Genomic DNA, 23,375 nt, shown 5'->3' with positions numbered 1-23,375 from the left:
TGTAACTCCACTTTTTGTGTTAAAAAAGAATTCAGTCTTGGATACCAGTAATGCTCGTCTTACAAAACGCAGCGGGGAGTTTTCATTTTGGCGGAGAGCTATGGGATAAAGGTTGCGTGGGGTAGCTGTGGAAGCAATGCCACGCTGGCTGGAGGGAGAGGAGAAACCAGCCTAAAAAGGAAAAGGGATCGTGATGTGTAAAGTTGATCTGGCGTGTTAAACGGCATTTCAGAAGAAATCTGAAAGCTATTGGTTTACAACAGGAGCCAAAGAGGTTTTGGAGGTCGAGGAATCTCCTCTACGGGATCAAAATGGGTACAATGGGTACCCCCCTTCTACGAGACTTCAAAAGCCTGGACTCCAACCTTCCAATACCTCCGGGCCTTCCTAACGCACAGCCGGGTCCGAGCCTCTCCGCTACCTCGAAAACCCGGAGAAGGGGAATCCAGACCGGCCCTGGAGTGGCCGGCGGTGGGCTCCGGCCATCGTGCACACTGGGCATGCGCAGGGGGTGGACCGCCCGGTCGGCCAAGGGAACCGTGACGAGCCCGGAAGCGCCTGCGCGCGCCCCTCCGCACGAGAACTAGTTTTGTTCCGTGTCCTACGGCCAGCAGCTGTTCGGAGGGAGCCCCCGGCAGAACCAACCCGGTCCTCGCCAGCACCGCAGCAATGTCCAGCAACAGCTTCGCTTATAATGAGCATTCCGGGGGAGGGGAGGCGACGGAGCTGGGTCAGGAGGCGACCTCAACCATTTCCCCCTCCGGTGCCTTCGGCCTCTTTAGCAGCGATTTGAAGAAGTGAGGATAAAGGTTTGGGTGCAGGGGTGGGACTGAGGAGCTGGGGACCCCAGAGGAGCGGGCACCGGGCTCGGGCTCCCTGAGAGCGGTGAGATTATCCAGATACCCGCCCGGGGCCGGGCGTTAACATTTCCCGCCGGTGGGTGGGGTCGGGTCAGCTGGGAGTGGTGGGAGTTGTTGGGGAGCTGGGGAGAGTGTGTGTAGGGGTTTCTAGTAGTTTTCAGTCTTTAGTGAAAGAGGAACTATTTGGAGAGCTTAAGTTCAATCCCCAAAGGTTCTGATTGAGTTAGTCTGGGACACAGGAATGTGAAATTTGAACAAACGCTTCTAGCTAATTTAATGTTTGTTGGATCAAACTTAGAGAAATTCGCATATTCGGTCGAAAGAGTTTTGGGGAGTTGAGAGGGAGAGTTGGAAGTGTGAGTGTTGCTTATGGGAGACTGCTGAAGTGCAGGAGCAAGGAAGTGTTTAGGCGCTTAGTGAATGGACAAACTGATTTATAAAAACCTAATGTTCTTGGTCAGTTTCCTTTGCACTACAGACCCCCCCCCCCATCTCAAGCAATAACAAGCATGAATGGAGAGCATTTAGTGTTACTATGAACAAAGGTACACTTGTTTTAAAGAAATTGGTAAAAATATTTCAAGTGCCACCGAAAATTGGAGCAATACAGTCCCAAATTGTTTTATTTTGGGAGAGGGGTTTAAACTTACAGAATCATAGTAACTTTATATTTTTATTGTAATCATTTTCACATTTTTCTTATTTTTAATCTCTCAGTACATACTAAACACTATGGCCACATATTAGGCTATCACGAGATTCATGCTAAATAAAGGTAAAGTACCTGTGTCCTGACTTTGGAAGTGTCAGAAGGGTATAATTAAATTTTAATTTAAAAGTTCTAACAAGATCGGGTAGTCTGGAAAGTGCTATAGTAGTTGAGATTGGGATGAAATTTTGATTGTTTTAAGATGATTGACATTTTACATACATCTTAGAGAACAGTCCCCCCCCCCCCCACCATATTCTCAGGTTAGAAGAGTTTAAACGTAAAAAAAACAAATTTCTTTTCATTTTTCATTCTGTGCGCTTAGAGGATGGATCATTCTAACAAGGAGCTTGTTTCAGCTCTTCGGTTTTATTAGCAAAAGGTTTCAGCTGTTGAATTAACCCATAAGTCTGTATCTGTCTGTTTTGCATGTGATTTGCTTACAATTAATTACTTTTATGGTTTGTGAACATCTAAGATGTTTTTCTTTTAGAGCCTCTGACTTTCTATTTTGTCACATTGGGTCTGAGTTGGAAAAAAAAAATGTATGGCTTTGACTATGACCAGTGCTATTGAGTTGGCTAAACAGGTTGGATTTAAAATAAAATAGCTAAAATAAATATATAAATAAAATAAAAATTTAAAATAGCTAACATTTATTCAGTGCTTATACATTTATGCACAATACTTTACCTTTATTATCTCATTCAGTGCTCCTAACAATCCTGTTGCTTGTTACCAGGTACTGATCCCACTTTGCCAGTTAAGAAGTTGGAGCACAAGTGATTAATTTGCCCAAGATTTAACACACACACAAGCTAGAATGCTCTACTGTCTGAATTTGAACCCAGATACTCTTTAAGCGTTCTCTCAAGCACTTGGATATGCTACTTCCTTCTTGCTGAAATTTATGTTTTTATTAGAGAATGCATACAACTCATTAAAAGTTTAAAACTTTGAGTAGTAGCTGTAGGCAGTGCACACCTTGAAGCTACCAGGAATTAGAAATATTTTGGCCATTGAACTGCAACATAATGGGGTTGTATAAGAAACAGACTGCTGTTCTGCAAGTGGTCACCTAATTTTATTTTTTTGGAGCCTATATTATCTCATTTATAAAATGGTAACATTTCTTCCTTAAAAAAAAAAAAAAAAAAAAAAGACAAAACTTAGGTAAAAAATTTAAAAGTTTACCCTGTTCCTCTGTTCTGATTTTTGATGGTTTACTCAGAGATGGTTTCAAACTTACAAAAAAGTTGCAAGTATAGAACAAATAACTTCTGTGCAGACTCAACAGTTTAAAATTTGCTACATTGCTTTATTTCTGTGTCTCTCTCCCTCCATAAACACACAGACACATATACACATTCACATTATGTTTTCTGAACCATTGGAGACCAGATTGTGTACATTATGTCCCTTTACTCTTAGTTCTTTAGTGTCTTTTTTTTTTTTTAAGAAGATATACAACCAACGTACTGTTAAATTTAGCATCAGTACAGTCCACAGTCTGTAATCCAGTGTTGTCAGTTGTTCCAATAAATAATTTTTTATTTTAGCATTTTTCATGCATTTCATTTAGTTGTCTAATCTCTCCAGTCTTCCTTAATCTGGTCTAGTTCCTTAGTCTTTGTTTTTACTATCTTGGCATTTGAAGAATGGAAGCCAATTATGTTATAGCTCAGTAATCAGTTTTAGTGGTGTTTCCTCTTGTTTAGATACACATTATGTATCCTTGGCCAGAGTACTACCATAGGTGATGTGTGGCCTGCTCACTCTTGCATCCGGAGGCATAGGATGCCTATCTTCATGATAATTGTACAGTTGTCCATTATTTCATTTTTTCCAATAAGCTATCTGTGGGGGGACCCTTTGAGACCATGCAAATGCCTTGCTTCTCATTAAATTTACTACCCCCTATATTTAGCAACTATTGATGAATCTCCCCAACCAGTCTTTGCCACAATGGCTGCAAAATGGTAGTTTCAACTCTCTGACTCCTTCCAATATTCTGCTCTTTGGCCTCTTGTTCTAGAGCTGTATGTCCTTTGACCTTTCACTGACCATTTCAAAGTTGCCTAATCACTTCCTGGTGACAGAATTATTGATGATTTTTGTTTTCTGAATTTAATCTCATTTATTAATCTTATTTATCCCCTTCCCCCTTTAAACAAAACCAGAATTAGGGAGTTTTAGATGGTTTTATGAAAGATCCTGTACATCATTTATTGATTAACCAGGCTTGTGTATTAGAATGTTGGCTTCAAGATTTTCAGTTTCTTCATTTAAAATGTAAATAATTAAGTTTTTTGTATTCCTTTCTTTTGAGACTGTTGTAAACTTTTATTGCTTTTAGTTTTTTTCTTAAAGCATTTTCCTTTTTGTCTTAAACAATGAAGCTCTTTTTATCTTTACCATTTGGCTGTGTGTATAATTTAAAAACAATTTAAATAACTTTATTTCTGGATTAAACATTTATTTAGGAATTAATTTCTAAGAAGAAATGCACAAAACTAATGACTTTTTTCTTAAGAAAAGTATGACTACTAAATTTTCTAAATCATCTTTTGAGAGCATCTCAGTGTATTAGAGCATTGGACTTAGAGAAAATCTGGATTTAAGTTAATGGTTTCCACTTGTAGTGTTGCCTTGTTCAAGTTGCTTTATCTCTTCAAACTTCAGCATCCTCATTTCTACAAAGGGTATGATAATACTTGCCTATTTTGTGAGATTCTCATAAGGTCTTACAGTTGAAAGTGGTTTCTAAATGAGAATGTTAACTAACACTATCAGGAAAAGTTGGTGAAAGTTTTACTGAGGTGCTGACATTTTAAGTCTTAAAGCCTGAAAAGGTTGTTACCAGAGGGAGGAAAGGGAGGGTTCTTCAGACAAGGTGTGTAGAAACCAGGAGAGCTGCAAAAGAAAGTGCATGTTCAGCTGAAATACAGATCAGGGCATCAACATTTAGAAGTGTAGGTAGTAATTAAAGCACAGGAATGGATAAAATTATCCAGGGAGAACTTTCTTGTTAGAAGAGAAGGCAATATACTCAAGTCCCTACATTTAAGATGTGAAGGGAAGAACTAGGGAGAGAGACAGTGCTCAGAGGGCTAGGAAATCAGAGGAAGGTTTAAAAAAAAAAAAAAGCTAAGAGGACAGTTAGTAAGAGGGAATGGTGAGCTATGTTAGGAGTTGCATGGTGAGGGCTGATAGATTAAAGGGGAAAAGAGAAGCCATTGGGTTTAACAATTAAAATGTGACCTTAGAAATCAGAACCTTACTATTGCAGTACCACCTGAAACACATTGAAAGGTAGCATTTTTAATCCCTGCTGAAGTTAGGGTGGGTTTTTCAGTTGTTTAGATTCACAGAGTTGATTTAGACCCAAAGGGCTGCATGCTTTCCTGTAGTCATACTACATCTTGTAGTTATGATATAGTCTGTACCACGTGAGTGTATTTACATTGCATTAATAAAGCCTAGCTTATTTTTAACCTAAATTTTATTGTCAATCAGCCATGAAAATTACATTACATATAACCCTTTAATCTTTAACATCAGTGTTTCTTGGTAGAGTTTCCTAGGAAGAGTACATGGATCTGTGGTTTGTCTCTAATTATAGCAAATCTAACCATAGCTCTGCCACTTTTTCTGTGTTTCAAGAAGGATATAGAAGTACAGCTGAATGAGCGTACAGTAATCTCTTTATGGGGATGTTCTTGAGTTTACTAAAAATAAAGATAAACCAGTCCCAGATGAAAGTATTTTATTAATAGCAATACATTATTTTAGTCATACCTTGAAGAGTCATTGTGTCTCACTTAATATGGACTTTTAAGCTTTTTTGTGTGTGATTGTTTCCATTTTATTTATAATAATTTTAATTAGGGTATATACCAAATTTAACACTTTTATAGTTTCAGTTGTTTTAAGCTTGCTCCACTGTTTTTTTTTTTTTTTTTTTTTACTTGTCCTAGTATTTCTCATTCATACCTTTATCTCATTACGTTATTCTGAATTCTCAGGTTAGCTAGTGACTCAATGAATTTGTTTAATAATGTAGAGAGGAATCTCTCATACACTCATCTAATATTAGATGATGTAATTTATGTGAAGTTGCGTCGCAAAGTGTTGGCTCGCATTGGGTTGGCTGAAAAGTCTGTATGGTTTTTTTCTGTAAAATAAAAGACAGATTTTTCATTTTCACCAATAACTTTATTGATGTGGATATTCTGAGTATTTCGCAGTCTCCCATGTGGTATAACGTTGATTGTTCTCAATTAATGTCTTGTTTGATTGCTATCAATTCCAACTGGTCTACCTGACCATGGAGCATTGTCCAGTGAGAAATTTCTAGCACGAAACTTCCCAAACCACTTTTGACATGTTTGATCAGTCACAGCACCTTCTCCATATAAAGTACAAATCTTTTTTTGCATTTCAGTTGCATTTTGACCTTTCTTGAAATAATAAAGCATAATATGCTGAAAATGTGTATTTTCTTCCATTTTTCAATATTAAAATGGTTACACAAAAATTCAGCAGTCTTGACTAACTTTTTTTTTAATGCACTTGGATAGAACAGCTATCACAATACAATCTAACAAAATTGTTTCCAATGACGTCAAAGGCAACTAAGCACTACTAGAGCCATCTTATGGAAAAAACAAACAAACAACCTTTTTGGCCAACTCAGTAATTTTGTTTAATAAATATTTTCTGGTCCTTTACTCAGTTGAATGATTCAGATTCTACTAACATTTACTGTCTGTTTATCCAGTGTACTTAAAAATAAAGCATTACTGATTCAGGGAACCTTATACAGAAGGAAAACCTACTCTCGTATCCCTACTTTATTTTATTGTATGGTATGGTATTGAACGGGATAGGATTCCATTGCATTATATTGCATTGATGTATTGTTCTGTCACCCTGAAGTTAAATTGTATATAGTTTCAGTACACTTATTTTCATGGCATTGCTTGAGTCTTTGCTGTCATTAGAGTTAATTGACTTGGAATTGTCACATAGGTGTTGAATGAACTTTACAATCAGGATATAAGTCTTTTCCACTCTTCAAAGACATCTTTATGTGTCAATTTGGTTTTATTTCATAGGTATAGTTCATTCTTCTGTGTTCAGCACAAAAATAAAAAACAGTTATAAGATCTTTACCTTGCCTTTCAGAAACTGAGAATTTAGTTGGTGAGATAAGGCCAATGAAAATTAACAATAATACAAGTATGTAATTCATATTAACTTGCATAATAATTCTCAATCTTTTAGTGTGATATACCTCTCTAAAGGTATTTATTATAAATCTTTTTTAATATAAAGATTGATTTACTGAAGAAAATTGAAATGCTGGAATTTGAAATGTCAAACATGATTTAGCTTGAGATGCTGAAATGTTGGCCCCTCAGTACATTATGAAGAGGTACAGACTCTTTGTGAATTTCTTTCTCTTGTGCTCAGGAGTCTAGGGTTGCAGTTATGAAAATATAATCCACTAATGATTTCTATAGCATACTGTTGTCCTCATCATCTTCATGTTCTAAAGATTTAAATTCCTTGGGTTCTAATAACTCTAGATTTATTAGCTGGTCTATTTTGTTAATTCTGCCTAACAGGTTGAAATTTATTATCACTAGATCTAGTTCTGGATATGTTAACATATTTGCCATGCTATATATTATGTAAGTTGAATCCTACTTTATTTTGTTTATAAAAGACACATATTTGCCAGTTTCAATGTTTTATTCATGTTTCACTAAGTAACTGTCTTTCTTCTTCCAAGATGGCTATTAAAAGAGGAAACTGTAATGGCATCTGAAGTGCCTTCCTAGCTAGATGAACTACTTAATTTTTGTCTTCACATAAGTAAGATTGCTAGTTTTACAAAGGCTGACTATTCAAGTTAAGGATTGTCACTTCGTGGTGCAGTAGGACTCCTATAATTTAATTTTTTAAATACACTTAAAATTAAATAAGATTTTAGCCATTAAAAGAATTGATGAAATACTGCCTATAAGCAGAATCTTACTTTCCAATAGATTGTAAAAGTGTTCCATTTTATTTGCTTATCTTGCTTTTCTTCTTGGAGGAGAGCCAGTTCTGAGTTTCACAGTTTATCTTAACAAATATTCAGCCAAAAATAGTCATCCCTTGAATGTAAGATATGTTATTTTAAGATCATTGATTTGGTGAAATCTGAGGAGGAAATCTGGAATACTTAAATTTGAAGCCTTATCATTAAATCTCATGATGTGACATATATTATTTAATTTTGTTTTTGAATTTAGAGCAGCATTAATAGAACTGAATGATTAAAACAAAAAAGCAGACAGATGGTTGGTTGAAATGTTCTTTTTTACTGCATGAAAAGTTAAACTGCTCATGGAGTGACAAATGTATTATAGTGAAATAATTTGACAATATTGCAGTTGTGTATATAAATGAACTGCTGACAAAAACAAATTGCCTGCAGTCCCAATACAAAATTTAAAGTGAAGAGCCCAAAGTAGAATAATCAAGAAGGAATGATTTTTGTGTATTTCATATCACTATGAATAACATTTGCTGGTTTGTGTACTTAGGGAAGACTTATTTAGCATATCAGCTGGAAAGAGTTCTTAGATTTATGAAAGTGAACAATTTATAGTCAATGTCTGCTTATTGATGGGCTGGTTATTTGTATTTGTGATAGGAACTGACCTAATTGGAAGGCTAGTGTCTTTAATCCTTCAGCTGAGTGAGTTAGCATGGCAGCTGGACAAGGGAGAGACTTATGAATAAGGCTGGTTCCAAAATCATGGGTTGGCAGAGCTACATATCACCCAGCTTCACTCTAGGAATGGGTTTCCTCAAAGTTTCTTAAAGCCTTGGTTAAGGATGTCATGAAGGAGGAGAGGGGAATCAGTACTATGAAGGCAGGGATAAAGGCACAGGGGGCAGGATTATGTAGGACCTTGTAAGAATTTGGGATTTTACTTTAAGAGAAAAGACAAGCCACTGGAGGGTTTTGAACAAAATGGGTATTGAGGAGTCAGTCAGCAGCAGGTGATGAGAAGCGAGCGATGGAAGACCACTTCTCCAAAGATCTTTGGCTTTCAGGGGATGGCGGAAGGGTAGAATTGTAGGCACACATGGAATCTAGGGGGCTGTAGTTTTAAGAGTTTGAGAGCTGAGAATGCTTAAATGCTGGCTGGAAGGAGGCAATAGAGAGGGGTATAGGAAAACAAAAGAGGAGAGATCTAGAACACAACAGGGAAAAGAAGGAAAGGATTACTCGAAGACTAAATTTATAGTCCTTTGTTAACAAGAGGGAAAAATAGGTAGAACACCTGAAGAGAATCGCAAGGGAAGTAGAAAGGATAAAAGTTTGAGGAGAGGTCTGAAGTGGCTGCTACTGACAATGAGAAGGCCTTTTGACAGAAAACCAGGAAAGCTTGTTTGGAGGGTATTGAGGGCTTGCCCAGAGGAGGTAAGAGAACATTGATTTATCCTGTCAACACTGATCTTTTTCTCTAGCAGTGCTGAGCAGTCCTTGCCTAGATGTAAAGAAAAGTCAATTCATGATGCAGAATTGAGGTTTTGCTAGGTGGGTGCTATGAATGACAGCTGGGTAAGAAAGTTTAGGATCTTAGTAAGAAAGATATTGAAGTAATTAAACATGGTATCTAAAGCAGGAGTGGGAAGGAAGTAAAGATTGTAGGAGGCTAAAAGGAAAAAAAATAGAGGGATCAGGGGACTAGGAGTCTTTAAGTTAAAGGAATGGGTGTACTGGGGTTAACTGAGTGAGTGTGAGAAGGATCAGAGACTGATCAGAGTTGTATGAATTTAATATTTCAGAGGTCAAGTAGTTTTGGGTGCTCACAAGGTTTGGTTATGACTTAGGGTATGACTATGGCAGTGAATAGCTGAAATTGCCTAGAGGTGAGAATCAATAAAGTGATTAGGACAAGGAACTTAGAAATCATTTTACTGGATGGGCTTCCAAATAAATGTTAAAATCACTCATAATAATAGCCAGTGGCTGAAACATCTTAATTGAGTGGATGAGTAATAGATGACAACAGCAAGAATGAACAGGTGTAGCTGAGCTCAGTGGTCGTTATTGTTGAAGATGCTTTCTCTGTGGATGCACTGAGTCTAGTGTCAAGTAATTATTTCTTCTGATATCTTCCCTTACCCCCTTATTTATTGACACTGTGAATCATAGATTGTGTCCTTTATACAATGGCTGCTAGAAAATTTACAGCAAAATTTGTGCTCTGCAGCTTGCACATGTATGGACCTTATTGGCAAGCATTTCGGGTATTAACCTGACTTGCCTCTATTTTAATTTCCTTATTTTTACTTTTACCACTAAAATTTTAAAGTCTTGCTATGTATTATGAAAAATCAAATGTACCTCTTAAATTGAAGTTAGGGAACAGGGAAGGGCATAAATAAATATGCCTGAGTAGTAGCAGTTACTTTTGTCATTCATCGTCTGCCACTACATAACCGTCCCCATAACTGTCAAACATTTATTGAGTAGCTACTCTGTGCAGCTTCTGCTCTTGGCTTGGGGGATACAAACCAGCACCATAGTTGTAGTAATAACAGTAATAATACCTTTTATTTTTATACTACTTTTATTTTCTATGGTTTTCAGGCCATTACCCCCATATACCTCAAGACTTCATAAGTCCTCCCGTCTTCCTGGTAACTTAATCCTGTTTTCTGCCCTGTCTACTGAACCTTGGTGTTAGAAGCAAGTCTAAATTTTGTCCCTTCTGAACCATTCATTGTTCCTAGACTTGAACCTCTTTCTTCTAAACATTCAGCAGAGATCTTTAGGCACCACTTAACTCAGGCCTCTTTTGGCTCAGTTATTGGCAGTAAATGTATGTAAAACTTCTTTTCACTGGGGTTAGACACGGGTTCCAGTTATTCAACCAGAAACCATTTCTGGATTGGGTTTATTTGAATCACTGGAACTCTAAATGTCTTATTGTATGGATGGTCTCTTCACCTCATCTAACTCCATATGGTAATACGCTCCTGTATACTCTTAGGTTCGCTATTTATGGGTCACACCTTCAATTTTTATGAGACTCCATGCATACATAGTTATACTATTTCTCCCTTTTTATTTTGAGTCCTCATTATCATCCAAGGTGCATAATTGTCCAGAGGGTCTCTTAGTTTCCAAACTGGAGCTGTAGTTCCTGTGTTATAAGTGTCATGCAGGCTCTTTGCTCATGCTTCCCTGGCTTTGGAACTCCAGAGCTTTTTTTTTTTTTTTTTTTTTAAGCAGTTTTCCACAGGTCATGTATCTGTGTATTGGTTTGCAGAAAATTTCATGTACTTTATCTGTAGTTGAGCTGTCAGAACACAAACATTAGAATAAAAAGGTTAGCATGTGCTTAGTGTCAAATGGAATGAGAAGTACTATAGGATGTTGAAGGAGAAAGTTGTCACTGAAGGCTGGAGCTGCTAGAGAAGGTCGACTTTGACTTAAATCTTGATGGAAGGATTAGGAAAGAATTAAGGGTGAGGGTAAAATATTCTGGCTATTCCCTGGCAACAATGAGTGAACTTGTTTGTATAAAGAGTGGAGTTCACGGAAAGGAGCAGTAGACAATGGTATTTGAGAAGTAATTGGCTAGAATATGAAGGAAGTTGAACTTGAACTTCCATTCTAAGCACAGGAGTGGTTGATTACAAATATTACTGCAGTGGTGTTTTGGGAAGATTAATCTGGCATTGTATTGAGAATAGATTGGAGAAAAGAAACTGGGGAAAGAGGGACTATAAAGGAGATTTTTAAGAAAACTCACAAGGGTAATATGAAAATGGTTTAGACTGTTGATGTAAGCAGGTAATGAAGAGGAAGGGAAATGTGAGCAACATCATGAAAAGAGGAATTTATAGGTTTTAATTACAAACTATATTTGAGTGAGGGAGAGAGAAGTCGAGGACTTTGATTTTAAGCCTAAATAGAGGAATGTTAGGACTATTGACTTAAATGAGAAAGGGTTGAGAGGACATTTGGGAAGGTGAAAGGACATTTTCCTGAGTGATGTTGTACTGTAGTTAACATATTTGTAGATATGTTGGATATGTACATATTTGAGAGTATATTGAGGTGAGAGAGCAATATTTAGTTGTCTGTGACTAAGTAATTATGCTTCTCATTAGATGTAATCAAATTCTGTCAAGTCTGTTCTTGAGATATGTTTGTGGTTATTGCAAAGGTCAATATAATATTGACCAAACATACATTGAGAATAAAAAAATAAAAGCATAGCATCTAAAGAACATTAGCTCAAAATAATGAGATCAGTCAGATTACTAAAAAATGAATATAAATGGCTACTGTACTAGTATTCAGAGGAATGCAAACATCCTTTCTATTGTCTTTTATGAAACAACGGTACTAGGAGAGGGTTGTTTTTCATAACATTTTTGTTTGGCCATCTAAAAAGTGGCAACTCCGTGTCATTACCCAGAGTTTTTGTTGAAGTTTTACCTAGTTCTTGAAATCCAGAAGTCTGGGACACTCCTGAATATTTGTCCCTAAAGGGACAGTAAGAATTTTACAAACTTTCATGTATTTTAATAAAATCAATACAGATGACTCATTTAACATAACAAGTAGAAATGGTAGTGTTAATTAAAAGTCAACTAAATACAGTTAGAAACACAAAGTCCTTATAAATAGTTTCTGTCTATCTGACAGTATAACAGTTATAGAATAACAGATTGATTTTCTCAAGGTGATTGGATACTTGGACATATTTTTAAAAGAGAATATGTGGTTAAGTGCTGGAAGCTGGAGATAGTTACTGTTTACACACACACACACACACACACACACATACACATGCACACATACAACAATATCTATTCTGGTGCCTAGTACATTACTTAACAAATAATTTTTCCCCTACCATTCTTAATATTTTAAAACTTTTCATTAATGTAGTAAAAATGACAAAAAAATTTAAATATAGTTTGGTTAATAGTATATGTATTATATTTCAAAAATTGAAAATAACATGTGAAATAACTTAATCTTTTAAAAATGGCCACTTTTTTAGATGACAATAATTTTTGAACAGATGGGAAAATTTTAAATAACTAAATAAACTTCAGTTATTTGCACTTTTAGATTATATTCCTAAGTAGGAATTTGTATGACCTTTTTTCTCTTTCTAGGCCTGTGTAGCTTTCATCAGGACACTTGACAGGACCATGTGATTTTTTTTTCTCTGAATTATGGTAAAAAACACATAACATTAAATTTACCATCTTGATCATTTTTAAGTGTACAGTTTGGTAGTATTAAGTATATTCGCAGTGTTGTATAACGGATTTAAGAACTTTTTCATCTTGGAACACTACTATGTCACTTTTTAAAAACGGAAGTTTTTACTTAGATTTTCAAGTGCTTCAGGGACAGAGCTTATCTAAAATAGAGATTGCATTATTGGTTTCCTCAGTACCCTATACAGAAAGCTGATCCAAACTCATCAGATGGAAAACTTGCCTTCCCTGGCCTTGGAAAATTGTTTTTATTTTTTTAAAGAACTTAAAAATTGATCTAGCTCTGAGTTGGAATATCTTATTAACACAGTTTAGAAAACTTGCATTTATTCTACTGTAAGTTATGAATTTCTTGGAGGAAAATATGATGCTAATACTCAGACCTGATGCACACACTGACTCTTTGGCATGTCTGTGTTTATGCCCATCTGTTACCGTGGCACCCCGCCATTACAGTAGCATGCCAATAGCAGTGAGGCATGTGAGCCAACAGAGATGAATTGTTTGGATGGAATACACTATTCTGTGATACTAATTAATTTTGAGCTAAATCTCCATGAGATAATGTTAACCAAATACAGTCAAAGTAATGTCAGTGAAGATAAAATTTATTTTGACTTATGCAGGAGTGGATCACAGATGTTTTAGACTACTATTGAGAATAGTTAGAATTAGCATATATTATGATTCCAGTGATCAGTTTTCTTTTCATAATAATTTTGAACGTAAGAAAAAAATAACAATTTTCTTACAGCAGGTTATATATATGGGAGGAAGTGTTGTGGCATTGTAGCTTATAGATTTATACTTATAAGGTATTACTTTACAGTTCTTGAAATGTGTTCATAATATACTCAACTTCAAAGCAGAAATTGAAAACAATGTAATAAATGTGAAGAATGTTGGATTTCAAAACAAGTTTAATTCCTTACTATTCCCTAGTTCTCTAGAGATATACTTAAAAGTTATGTGAGATTAGAATTTCTTATATGTTGTATAATCCTTTACTTGTATGTTGCCCTTATAATATTTGGGCCTCAGTTCCTTAATCTATTAAATGGGAATAAGTGCCACATGTGCTTCATAGAGACTTTGTAATACTAAAATAAGATAGTTTTATAAGTTCTGGAAAACAATACTACAGTTGTGGCTAAATAAGTTAATTATATGTTACAAATGCAAGGCATCTTAATAACAAACTAATTAGTAATATAGAAAGATATAACTCACATTCCCATGCTCTCAGACATAGCTACAATGAACAAGTTTCTAAGTATCTTTCCAGAAAATTTTTTAAAAAAACCAAATGATAATATATATGCTATCCTTCATGTATGTTGTTTTTCCCTTCGTATTATCTTTGAGGCCTTTTTGTATCAGCATATGAAACTATTTCAATCTCTTTCACCACTGTAATATTTCCTAGTCGTCGTCGGCGGCAGCCGTCCGTCTCGAGAGACGATGGTGTAGCTTCTTAAGAGTATCTGCACCACCGAGAATGGTTGTGCAGTCCGACTCGGGAGTGACACAGTATCTGTCTCCTCCCGTGTTGAATCGACATCTTGCGATGACGCTGGAGTGTCCTCTCCAGTGAAGCTGAAGCTACAGAGCCTGGGCAGGGTGATATGGAGGGTCTGCTGTTGCCCATGCAGCAGACCCCCCCTCTCTTCGCAGCTGAAGGGTCCAAGGGAAAGACGGAGTCAATACAGCTTGGCTTCAGGTGCGCCGCAGGAGTTGCCGGTGTTGACTACAACGTCAAACCGCCTTAGGGACTCCGGCTCCGGATTTTCTGTCGGGGTTTACTCCCTTAGCCTTTCCCCTGAAGAGGTATGCCGCAAGGCAGCGGAGGTTTTTTGGAGTCAGAGTTTTCCTTCTCTGATGCATATATATATATATATATATATATATATATATATATATATGCTTTTTATTTTCTAAACAATGTATATTCATTTTAAAAATCTGTAAAAATATCAAAGGGAAAATAGGAGACAAATATTTCCTAGTACTCCTTTTATTTCATTAGTTCTGTTTTTGAGGGGCATATGATTAAAATCACTATCTGATGAATATAAGCAATACTGCAATATAAATTTTTGTATACTTGTGTGAATGTATTTGTAGGAAAAGTTTCTAGACAGTTGTAGGTCAAAGGTTATTACATTTTAAAATTATGATAGTGCTAAATTACCTTCCAGGTGGGTTGCACCAACAGTAAAGTCTGTTTTCATTGCACTTTGCAAATACTTGGTGCCATCAAATTTTATAATATTTGCCAGTCTTATAGGTGCAAAATGTTATTACACTGAGTCCTTTTAATTGTGAGTGCATTAAGTCTTCTCCCTCATATGTGTTGGTTTATTCTTTCAGTGAAGTACTTTGAAATGTCCTTTGTCCATTTTCCTGTTGAATCAGCTCTTACTGATTAGTTAAGGGGTTCTTTGTATTTTAAGAAAACTGACATTTCTGTCAGATGAATCCCAAATTCATTTATTAATATTTTTTGTTAACTTATGGCATTTTTTAGTGCAAAAATTTAAAAAGCTTTTTGGTTTATATTTATCAATTTTTACTCTTTCTGAGACTCCCCAAATGGCATTTTAATTTACAGTGCTCTTAAACAGTGAAAAAGAACTTTGCCTGTTCCATCTAATTTTTGTCTCAGCATTCATCTAGCTCAGTGGCTCTGTGAAATTTTCTTTGTCTTTAAAGATGAATACTCACATTCTAGAACACATTCCTAACAATCTAAGCAAAAGCAGAACCTACTTTTTGCTCCCAGACAAGAGAACTAGTATCTAAGGGCATTGATAAAGGATTTGGTAAGTATGAATGGAGACTCCCTGTGGTATATGTAGGGCATTATGATTTTTAAAATGTGCCTACACTTTAACCTTTATTGGGGTCTTGGATCCTTTTGAGAATCCAGTGAAAGCTGGGAATTTTTCTGTATCCCTCTATGAAACACGTTAGTATATAATCTATATCCATTTATTCTTTCAACTAATATTTATTGTGTGCCTCTTTGGGGCCTGGAAGGAGTTTATTGTACTTGAGGAAACCATAGCCTACATTTATAGACCTTCTTTTGGGTCTCATATTATTCAGGTACATTCCTGCCCTGTTATCTTGGCAGAATTTCTGTGGTTGGCTCCTTGCCATTTGAGACCTCATTTGATCACCCATCCATAGAGATCTTTTGTGTCCAACTTAGTCTTTACTTTATTGCATTACTCTATTTTAATTCTTTGAGTACTAATCTGGTCTTTCTATCTTTATGTTTTTCTTCCTTCTTCCATTCCTCCTTCTCTCCCTCTCCTTCTGTAATTCCTCTTATGCCCTCTTTCCCCTAAATTCTCACTTAGGAAGTAAGTCCCAAGAGGTCAGGGACTCCACTACATAGAACAGTTCTTGACACACAGTAGATATTGATTAAATGAGTTTGCTAGGCCCAGTGATAAGCACCTTTCTCCTTGTCTTTATAACTTAATTGAAGTAGATTCTAACCTTTGGTTTTGTTGATTTTTCTCTATTATAGTTTACTTTCTATGCTATTGAATTCTTTTATTCTTTCTTTACTTGTTCTTTGACTTTAATTTGCTGTTCTTTTTCTAGCTTCTTGAGGTGAAAGCTTAGATTATTGATTTCAGTCTTTTATATTGCATTTAGAAATGTAAATTTACTTCTCAGTACTGCTTTAGCTGCATCTCATGAGTTGTGAAATGTAGTTTCATTAGTTAAAAATATTTTTACCTTCCCTGATGATTCTTCCCTGGCTCATAGATCATTTACAGTGTGTTGCTTATATTTCTAAACATCTGGCCATTTTCTAGTTATTCTTCTGTTATTAATTGCTTGTTAGATTTCACATGCTCTGTATGATTTCAGACCTTTGAAATTTGTTGAGATCTTATTTGGCATATATTTTGATAAATGTTCTATGGGAACTTAAAAAGAATGTTTATTCTGCAATTGTTGGGTATAAGTGCCCTGTGTATCACAGGTTAAGTTGGTTAATTGTATTGTTTAAATTTTCTACATCTTTACTGAGTTTTTTGTCTGTACTTCTTCTGTCACTTACTGAGAAAGATATGTTAAAATTGCCAGTCATGATTGTGGATGTTTGTTTTCTATTAGTTCTGTCACCTTTTGCTTTGTAGATGAAAGCTATAAGTTTGGAACATACATAAATTTAGAATTATTTTACCCTTCTTTAAAAACTACAGCCTTTTATATCCTAACACCAGATCCTCAGCTTTTATTAGTCTGAAAACCACTTTATTTCACCTTCAGTTTTGAAGGATTTTTTCAGTGGGTATAGAATCATATGTTGACCTTTTTTTAAAAAAAGATTTTATTTGTTTACTTTTAGAGAGAGGGGAAGGGAGGGACAAAGAGAGGGAGAGAAACATTGATTGGTTGCCTTTCACATGCACCCCAACCAAGGAATGAACCCACAACCCAGGCATGTGTCCTGACTGGGAATCAAACTGGCAACCTTTTGGTTTTTAGGATGATGCCCAACCCTGACTGAACCACACCAGTTAGGGCTGGTAAATTCTTAATTTTATATACTGTATTTATCAGTTCTGGATGTCCATTTAATTATTTTGTGTAGAATATACTACTTTGTTGACATTCTCATCAATTCATGTATTTTGTCCATCTTTTCCTGACCATATTAACTGTAGTTACTTTAAAGCCCCTCTCTGATAACTCTAGTATCTGAAGTACCCGTGGATCTGTTTGTTTATTTTCCTTTCTTTCTTTTTGTCATTTGTTCTTGTTTTTTTAGTATTTATCTTAAGTTTTGATCAGGTGCTTAATATTTAGGACAAAAACATTGTTGAGGCTCTGGATGATATATTCTTTCAAAGTGGTTTGTGTTTTTTTTCTGACAGGCAGATAGAGTACCAACAGATCACTTTGACCTGTTTAAGCTCAATTTCAGGCTTTTTAAGGTCTTGTTTATTTCAGTTTTTCTCATACTCTTAGGGAACATGCTTATTCTTCCACCGTGGCCCTTCTGTGGTCTTAACTTAAAGGCCAGGGTATTTACCAAGGCTTCTCTACTTGGGAGAGACTTGAATTCCATTTTCTTTTCACAGCTGTGTGTGGTTGCTAAATTCTTTGCGCAGGTGTTTCCCACCTGCTCTTTTCTGCTGGATTTTCTGAATCTTGCCTTCTGAAAATGTAGCCAACTACTTGAGGGTGTTTATACACAGATTTTTATGTACCATTTCATCTGTCACTTTGCCCTTCAAGTTCTAGTCCTTTCGGTAGTCTTGAACTTCGACATTTGTCTCCTCAGTCTGTTAAAAATGTCATTTCTCCTAGGGTTCTGTTCTCCCAAATGGCAATTTGGGAAATGTACTCAGGGATACAAAGCAATGTGAGTAAGAAGCTCATTTTTTGTGTTCCTCATCTTTCTAGAATCTAGGCTCTGTAAGTACTCCCTGGGTTGGTTGATCTCCAGTGTCTTAAGAAAGTTTTTTATTTCTTCCCAGCTTTTGTAGTTATTTTCTGTGAAAGCTTTAGTCTTTTAGAAGCTACAGCACCATCAGTAGATCTGGAAGTCCCTGCATTGTATTCTAAACATCACAGGCAGAATGATTCTGAGAGATATTATATATATATATTAGATCATGACTCTTTTCTATTCAAAGCACTCCAAAGGTTCCTTATTTTATTCAGAATAAATACCAAAGCCCTTAATATTATTTACCCCGCTTTCATGGTCTCTTGTGCCTAGACTGCTCTCCCACCCAGCATCTGCATGACTAAAATCTTCATTTGTAAATCTTTTTCAGATGTCTCTTTATTTAGTCATAGGACCATCCTATTTAAAGTTGCCTCCTCCTTCCCCTTCTGCATTCTCTCTCCCTCTGTTCTGTTTCTCTTTTATACCACTTCATGACTTATACTTTAGCTATTTAATAAGTTTGTTGAGTGTTTTTACTTCAGAGAATAAAAACTCTTGAGAACAAGGATGCAATGATTTTTGTCGTTTTTGTTCATTGGTTTGCCACAAATGCAAATGGAAACCAGATAAGAATAGAGTTACAGAATCTAAGGGAGGAGAGAATTTCAAGACAGAGGAGTATTGGTCAATTGTATCAAATGTAGAGGAATAATGTAAAGGTATTTATGCGTTTTTTTGTATTGGTTTTTAAATTAGGGAGTTATTTGTTACCTTTGTGAGAGAAATTTTAATAGAGGAGTAAAAGAGAAAAGATTACTAAGGGTTGAGGAAGTAGTGATAGCAATTGCAGACTTTTAATTTTGTGAACACTATAGGAGGAAAAATTCATGCATAATCACTTGGATGATTTGTGGTTCCTCCTTTTAGAGGGTTAATAGATGGATGATTAGGAGTTTTCTGTTTTACTCACTCTTGCGTTTCTTAAGTGACTACTTTGTGCCAGAACCTATACAAGGTACTAAGTATCGTCAAGGCAGCACTAGCTGAACTGAAGGTTACTAACCCTTCACGGTGTTCACATAATTTACCATGGAGGCCCACCCCTTTAGCTACATAGCAAATAGATAAAAGCAGAATTCTGACTTTTAAAACCAGCCTGTTTTCCCTGTATACCTATTCATGTGTACAGTGCACTACTTGGCGTAGGACCTTTTATTCAAGTGGTTCTCAAAGCGAGAAGAGGTGTGGTGACCACGTTATATGCGTAGCATTTTTTGGCAGGGCTTGAAAACAGTTCCGTCCTCCCCTCCTTAAAGATTTTGATGCATTCTTTTGGGATGTATCTCTGATTGGCATTTGCTATTCCTTATCACTTTTTTTCAGTTCGTCATTTCTGGGTTTAAGTTTCATGTGTTGTTTTCTATAGTATACAAATTTGGGTGAGTGTTTTGGGGATAAAGAAAGTAACTGTGTAGAGCACTGTTCTCAAACCGATGAAGTGCCTTTTTAAATTTCAGTCCGTCATAGATGTATATGTCAATAAAATACAACAAAAAATAAATTACTAGGAAAATGAAATGAAAAAAGCATGCAGAATATAAGCCCCAATTTTTCTTAGATTCAAAGGTGTAAAATTGCACTGTTGAATTGCTCTATCAGGCTTCTGACTGTCTTGCTTTCCGTTTCTGTCCATAACTCCTCATGGATTAGTAACAGATGTTTGTGGATTGGTAATGGTTCTTGAACCAGACTTCTTCGGATCCCACTTTGAGTGGCACTGACATAGTGTACAGCGCTGCAGTCTTAACATTTTTCTTCATTCACCTGTCTTTAAATGGGGTGGAAGGTTTTAAAGAGTGACGGATTATAGATTTTTTTAAAAAGAGGCTGTTTAAGGCCCTGGCTGCTGTGGCTCAGTGGATTGAGCGTCGGCCTGCGAACCAAGTGTTGCAGGTTCGATTCCCAGTCAGGGCACATGACTAGGTTGCACGCCAGGTCCCCAGTTGGGGGCGTGTGAGAGGCAACCGCACATTGATGTTTCTCTCCTTTTCTTTCTCCTTTCCCCTCTCTCTAAAAACAGATAAATAAAATAAAATGATAAAAATAACAAAATAAAAATAAAGTAACCTTGTTAAAATATTAAAAAAAAAAAAAAAAAGAGGCTGTTTATACTATCTAAAAGACCTGCCACCTCCTGAGTTCTTATATGTAACTGGGAAACTTTGCTTTTCAATTATAGTTGTTGCTTTGTACTGGTGTTGTGATAGAGTGGCTTCCTGGTGATAGAGAGATTTTCTTTAACAGTTCAGTTGCGTATTTTTCTGTTCCTGAAAACTATAAAAACAGGCATATTTTGAACATGAAAGGAAAAGTTATACCGCTTAACACCACAAGATGTCACTTATGTAAAAATGAAGTTGGTACCCTAATATTCAAAGTTGGAAAGCTACAGGTAAATAGGTAAATAAAGAACTAGGTAAATTAAAAAAATACATATTTGGAAAAAGTATTGGTTTTCAGCAGAGGCAATGAAAATATTGCCAATTCAGCATTAATTTGAATCAATGTTTGATGTTTATCAAAGAGAATTTTTAAATTTGTAAGTTACTGCAATAATACATGTTAATAGGTCATATTTGAATTAACATTTGAGGGAGGTAGACTTAAAATGACTCGATACAAGTAAACATATTGTGAGGATAAACTAGGTGTTATGGTATTAACTCTCAAATCTTTATTGTTCTGGTAACAAGCAAAGAGGAATTGGGGAAGAAATACTTAATTTACATCAGAATTTTTAATAGGTCTTTATGACATATCTATGAGAAGTTGAATATTACATCAGGTTGAAATAGTTCCTAGGATTTTTTTTTGGTCTCTTTTCTCTGAACCTTAAAGTTATTATCACTCTGCTTACGTCAAGACAAAAGATATTTATATTTGTTGTTGAAGACTATCTTTTCCGTTAAACACAGAGAGCAAAACCTTTGGGTATAATATTGGGTTCCTGTTTTCTTGTTTTTAGCGTCAGAGAGCATGTCAGGACCTAGAGGTGGTTGGGAAAGGGGCTCTGGCATCCCAGACTTAGGGAAATAAACTAAGTTTCCATTTGGCCGTGAATAAGATATAACTGGTTTTAGAGGTTAGGACTTCTTAAAAATTGACAGTTCATCATTCTTCATTGCTTGCTTCTCTCTCCAGGTAATACTGATGGAGAAGAATGATGAAAAACTGTTGAGGAAGAATAAAGAGGATCAGGAATGAGAAAATGAATTTTCTTTCTTATTTTGACATGTGATCACATTTTCTTTCTAGGAAATTAGTTCCCCAAATCTAATTACTTCAATTTTATTCTTAACCCCAATAAAGTTTTTTAAGGTTTCTTTTAGGTTTTAGGTTTTTCATTTATAAAAGTATATATGATCATTATGTAAAATAGGAAAATAACAAAAAGAAGAAAAAACCTCATATGTGGTTCTATTAATTTTTCTCCTTTTTCAGTTACTTGTGCAATGTGAAAGAGTCTGAGAAATTTTAAGAAAGGATTCTAAATTCATTACAGTGAAATTTATAATTTAATATTTGGTAATTGTATATCCTCAGATACAGTTTTTATATATTGCTGTCTCTACTGTTTATATATTTTCCAACTGTGTTTTTAATCAGGAAACAATCAGCTTTGATATTTTGTAGGCTTAAGATGAGAAATACATATTGAATTATCAATAAGAATGCAGTTATTTAACATTGCCCATCATATTTCTCATTCTTATGAAAATTATATATTTTAATAGCTGTATAATGTGAAAATCTAAATATGGAATTTTTTTCTTTTCTTTTGTATAGGAATGAAGATCTAAAGCAAATGTTGGAGAGCAACAAAGATTCTGCTAAATTGGATGCTATGAAACGGATTGTTGGGGTAGGTAAAAGATCATTTTAATTTTTGGAAAATGAACATGTAGTGATTGTATTAAATATATATACAAGTAGTATGCTAAATACCAAAATGAACATGCCATTTACTTTTTAATATTAACTTAGAACTTTGTATCTAAAATGTTTTATAAGAAATATTGAAGTGTTAAAATTCAGAAACTTCATTTAGTTCTATCTTTTTTTGTGTTTTCATTTCCCTATCTAAGAGCAAAGTGTTTTTCCTATGAGATAAAGAGAGCTAATCGTTTTGAAGACAAATAGATTATATACAACAATATTTTAACTTTCTACAAAAAGGGATACTAATTAGCTGATGGATATTTTTGTCATTTTATGACCTAAAAATTGTGAGCATGCTTTCTTCTGTGTTTTAAATTTTCTTAATTCCAATAGAAATTTTTTATTCAATTTAGTAGCATAGAGCTTCTAATGAGTATTAGTAAACATAAGAGCATTGTCCGATATTCACTTGCAATGCCAAATCCAAACAATTGGCTAATGTCAATAGAGGGGTTCTCCCATCGGAGAGCTAAAAATATAACGCAATTCCTAATTATTTTAAAAATCATTAATAAAATATTTTTGCAAATTGTGTTGCACTTGCTCACTTTGTTTTTGATTTTTTACATTCAGAGTGAAAAAAACTGGCTTAATTTAGTGACTAAAGCTAAATAGTTGTGATTTTGGTTCAGTGGAATTAAATTCACAAAACTTGTCTTTTTCATTACTACTATCCTTTTTATCACCACCATTGCCAATTTTATTTTATATGCATTTTTATGTAAGGGCAAAATATAGTAAGTTTGTATAATTGCACAAATAAACTCTATTATAATAATATGACAACACAACTGCTACCATATGAGAGTTTGAAATCTCCTTTCTTAATATGTCAAAGTCCAGATCCCATTTACGAAAGATGATTATGGATATCAGTATGTTCTATTAAAAGGTGAGATGTTATGAAACTCAAATATAAAGCTCAAGGACTCATTGTACCTTTAAAACACCTATAAATTACATCTTACATTCAGGTTTTTGTTATTTGGTAATGTAGGGGAAATGATTCTTTTGTAAATTTTTCATTTGTCAGTGTTATGCTATATAGATAATAGAATTTATGGACAGA

At 35.2% G+C, this 23,375-nt stretch overlaps 1 protein-coding gene across 1 annotated transcript in view; it reads left to right on the top strand.

The window, feature by feature from the left end:
* Nucleotides 1–528: 528 nt before the first annotated feature.
* AP3B1 (adaptor related protein complex 3 subunit beta 1) overlaps nucleotides 529–23,375 on the top strand; it is a 258,639-nt gene continuing 235,792 nt past the window's right edge. The window contains exons 1-2 of the mRNA XM_090276405.1: nucleotides 529–797; nucleotides 22,154–22,229. Coding sequence (XP_090132531.1) covers nucleotides 670–797; nucleotides 22,154–22,229 — 204 coding nt within the window. The 5' untranslated portion in view covers nucleotides 529–669. The remainder of the gene's footprint in view (nucleotides 798–22,153; nucleotides 22,230–23,375) is intronic.

This window comes from Furipterus horrens, unplaced genomic scaffold, assembly GCF_987537825.1.
Source record: "Furipterus horrens unplaced genomic scaffold, mFurHor1.1.pri manual_scaffold_5, whole genome shotgun sequence".
Lineage (NCBI taxonomy): Eukaryota > Metazoa > Chordata > Mammalia > Chiroptera > Furipteridae > Furipterus > Furipterus horrens.
The sequence above is the reverse complement of the archived record's forward strand: the minus strand, read 5'-3'. Positions and strand labels throughout refer to the sequence as shown.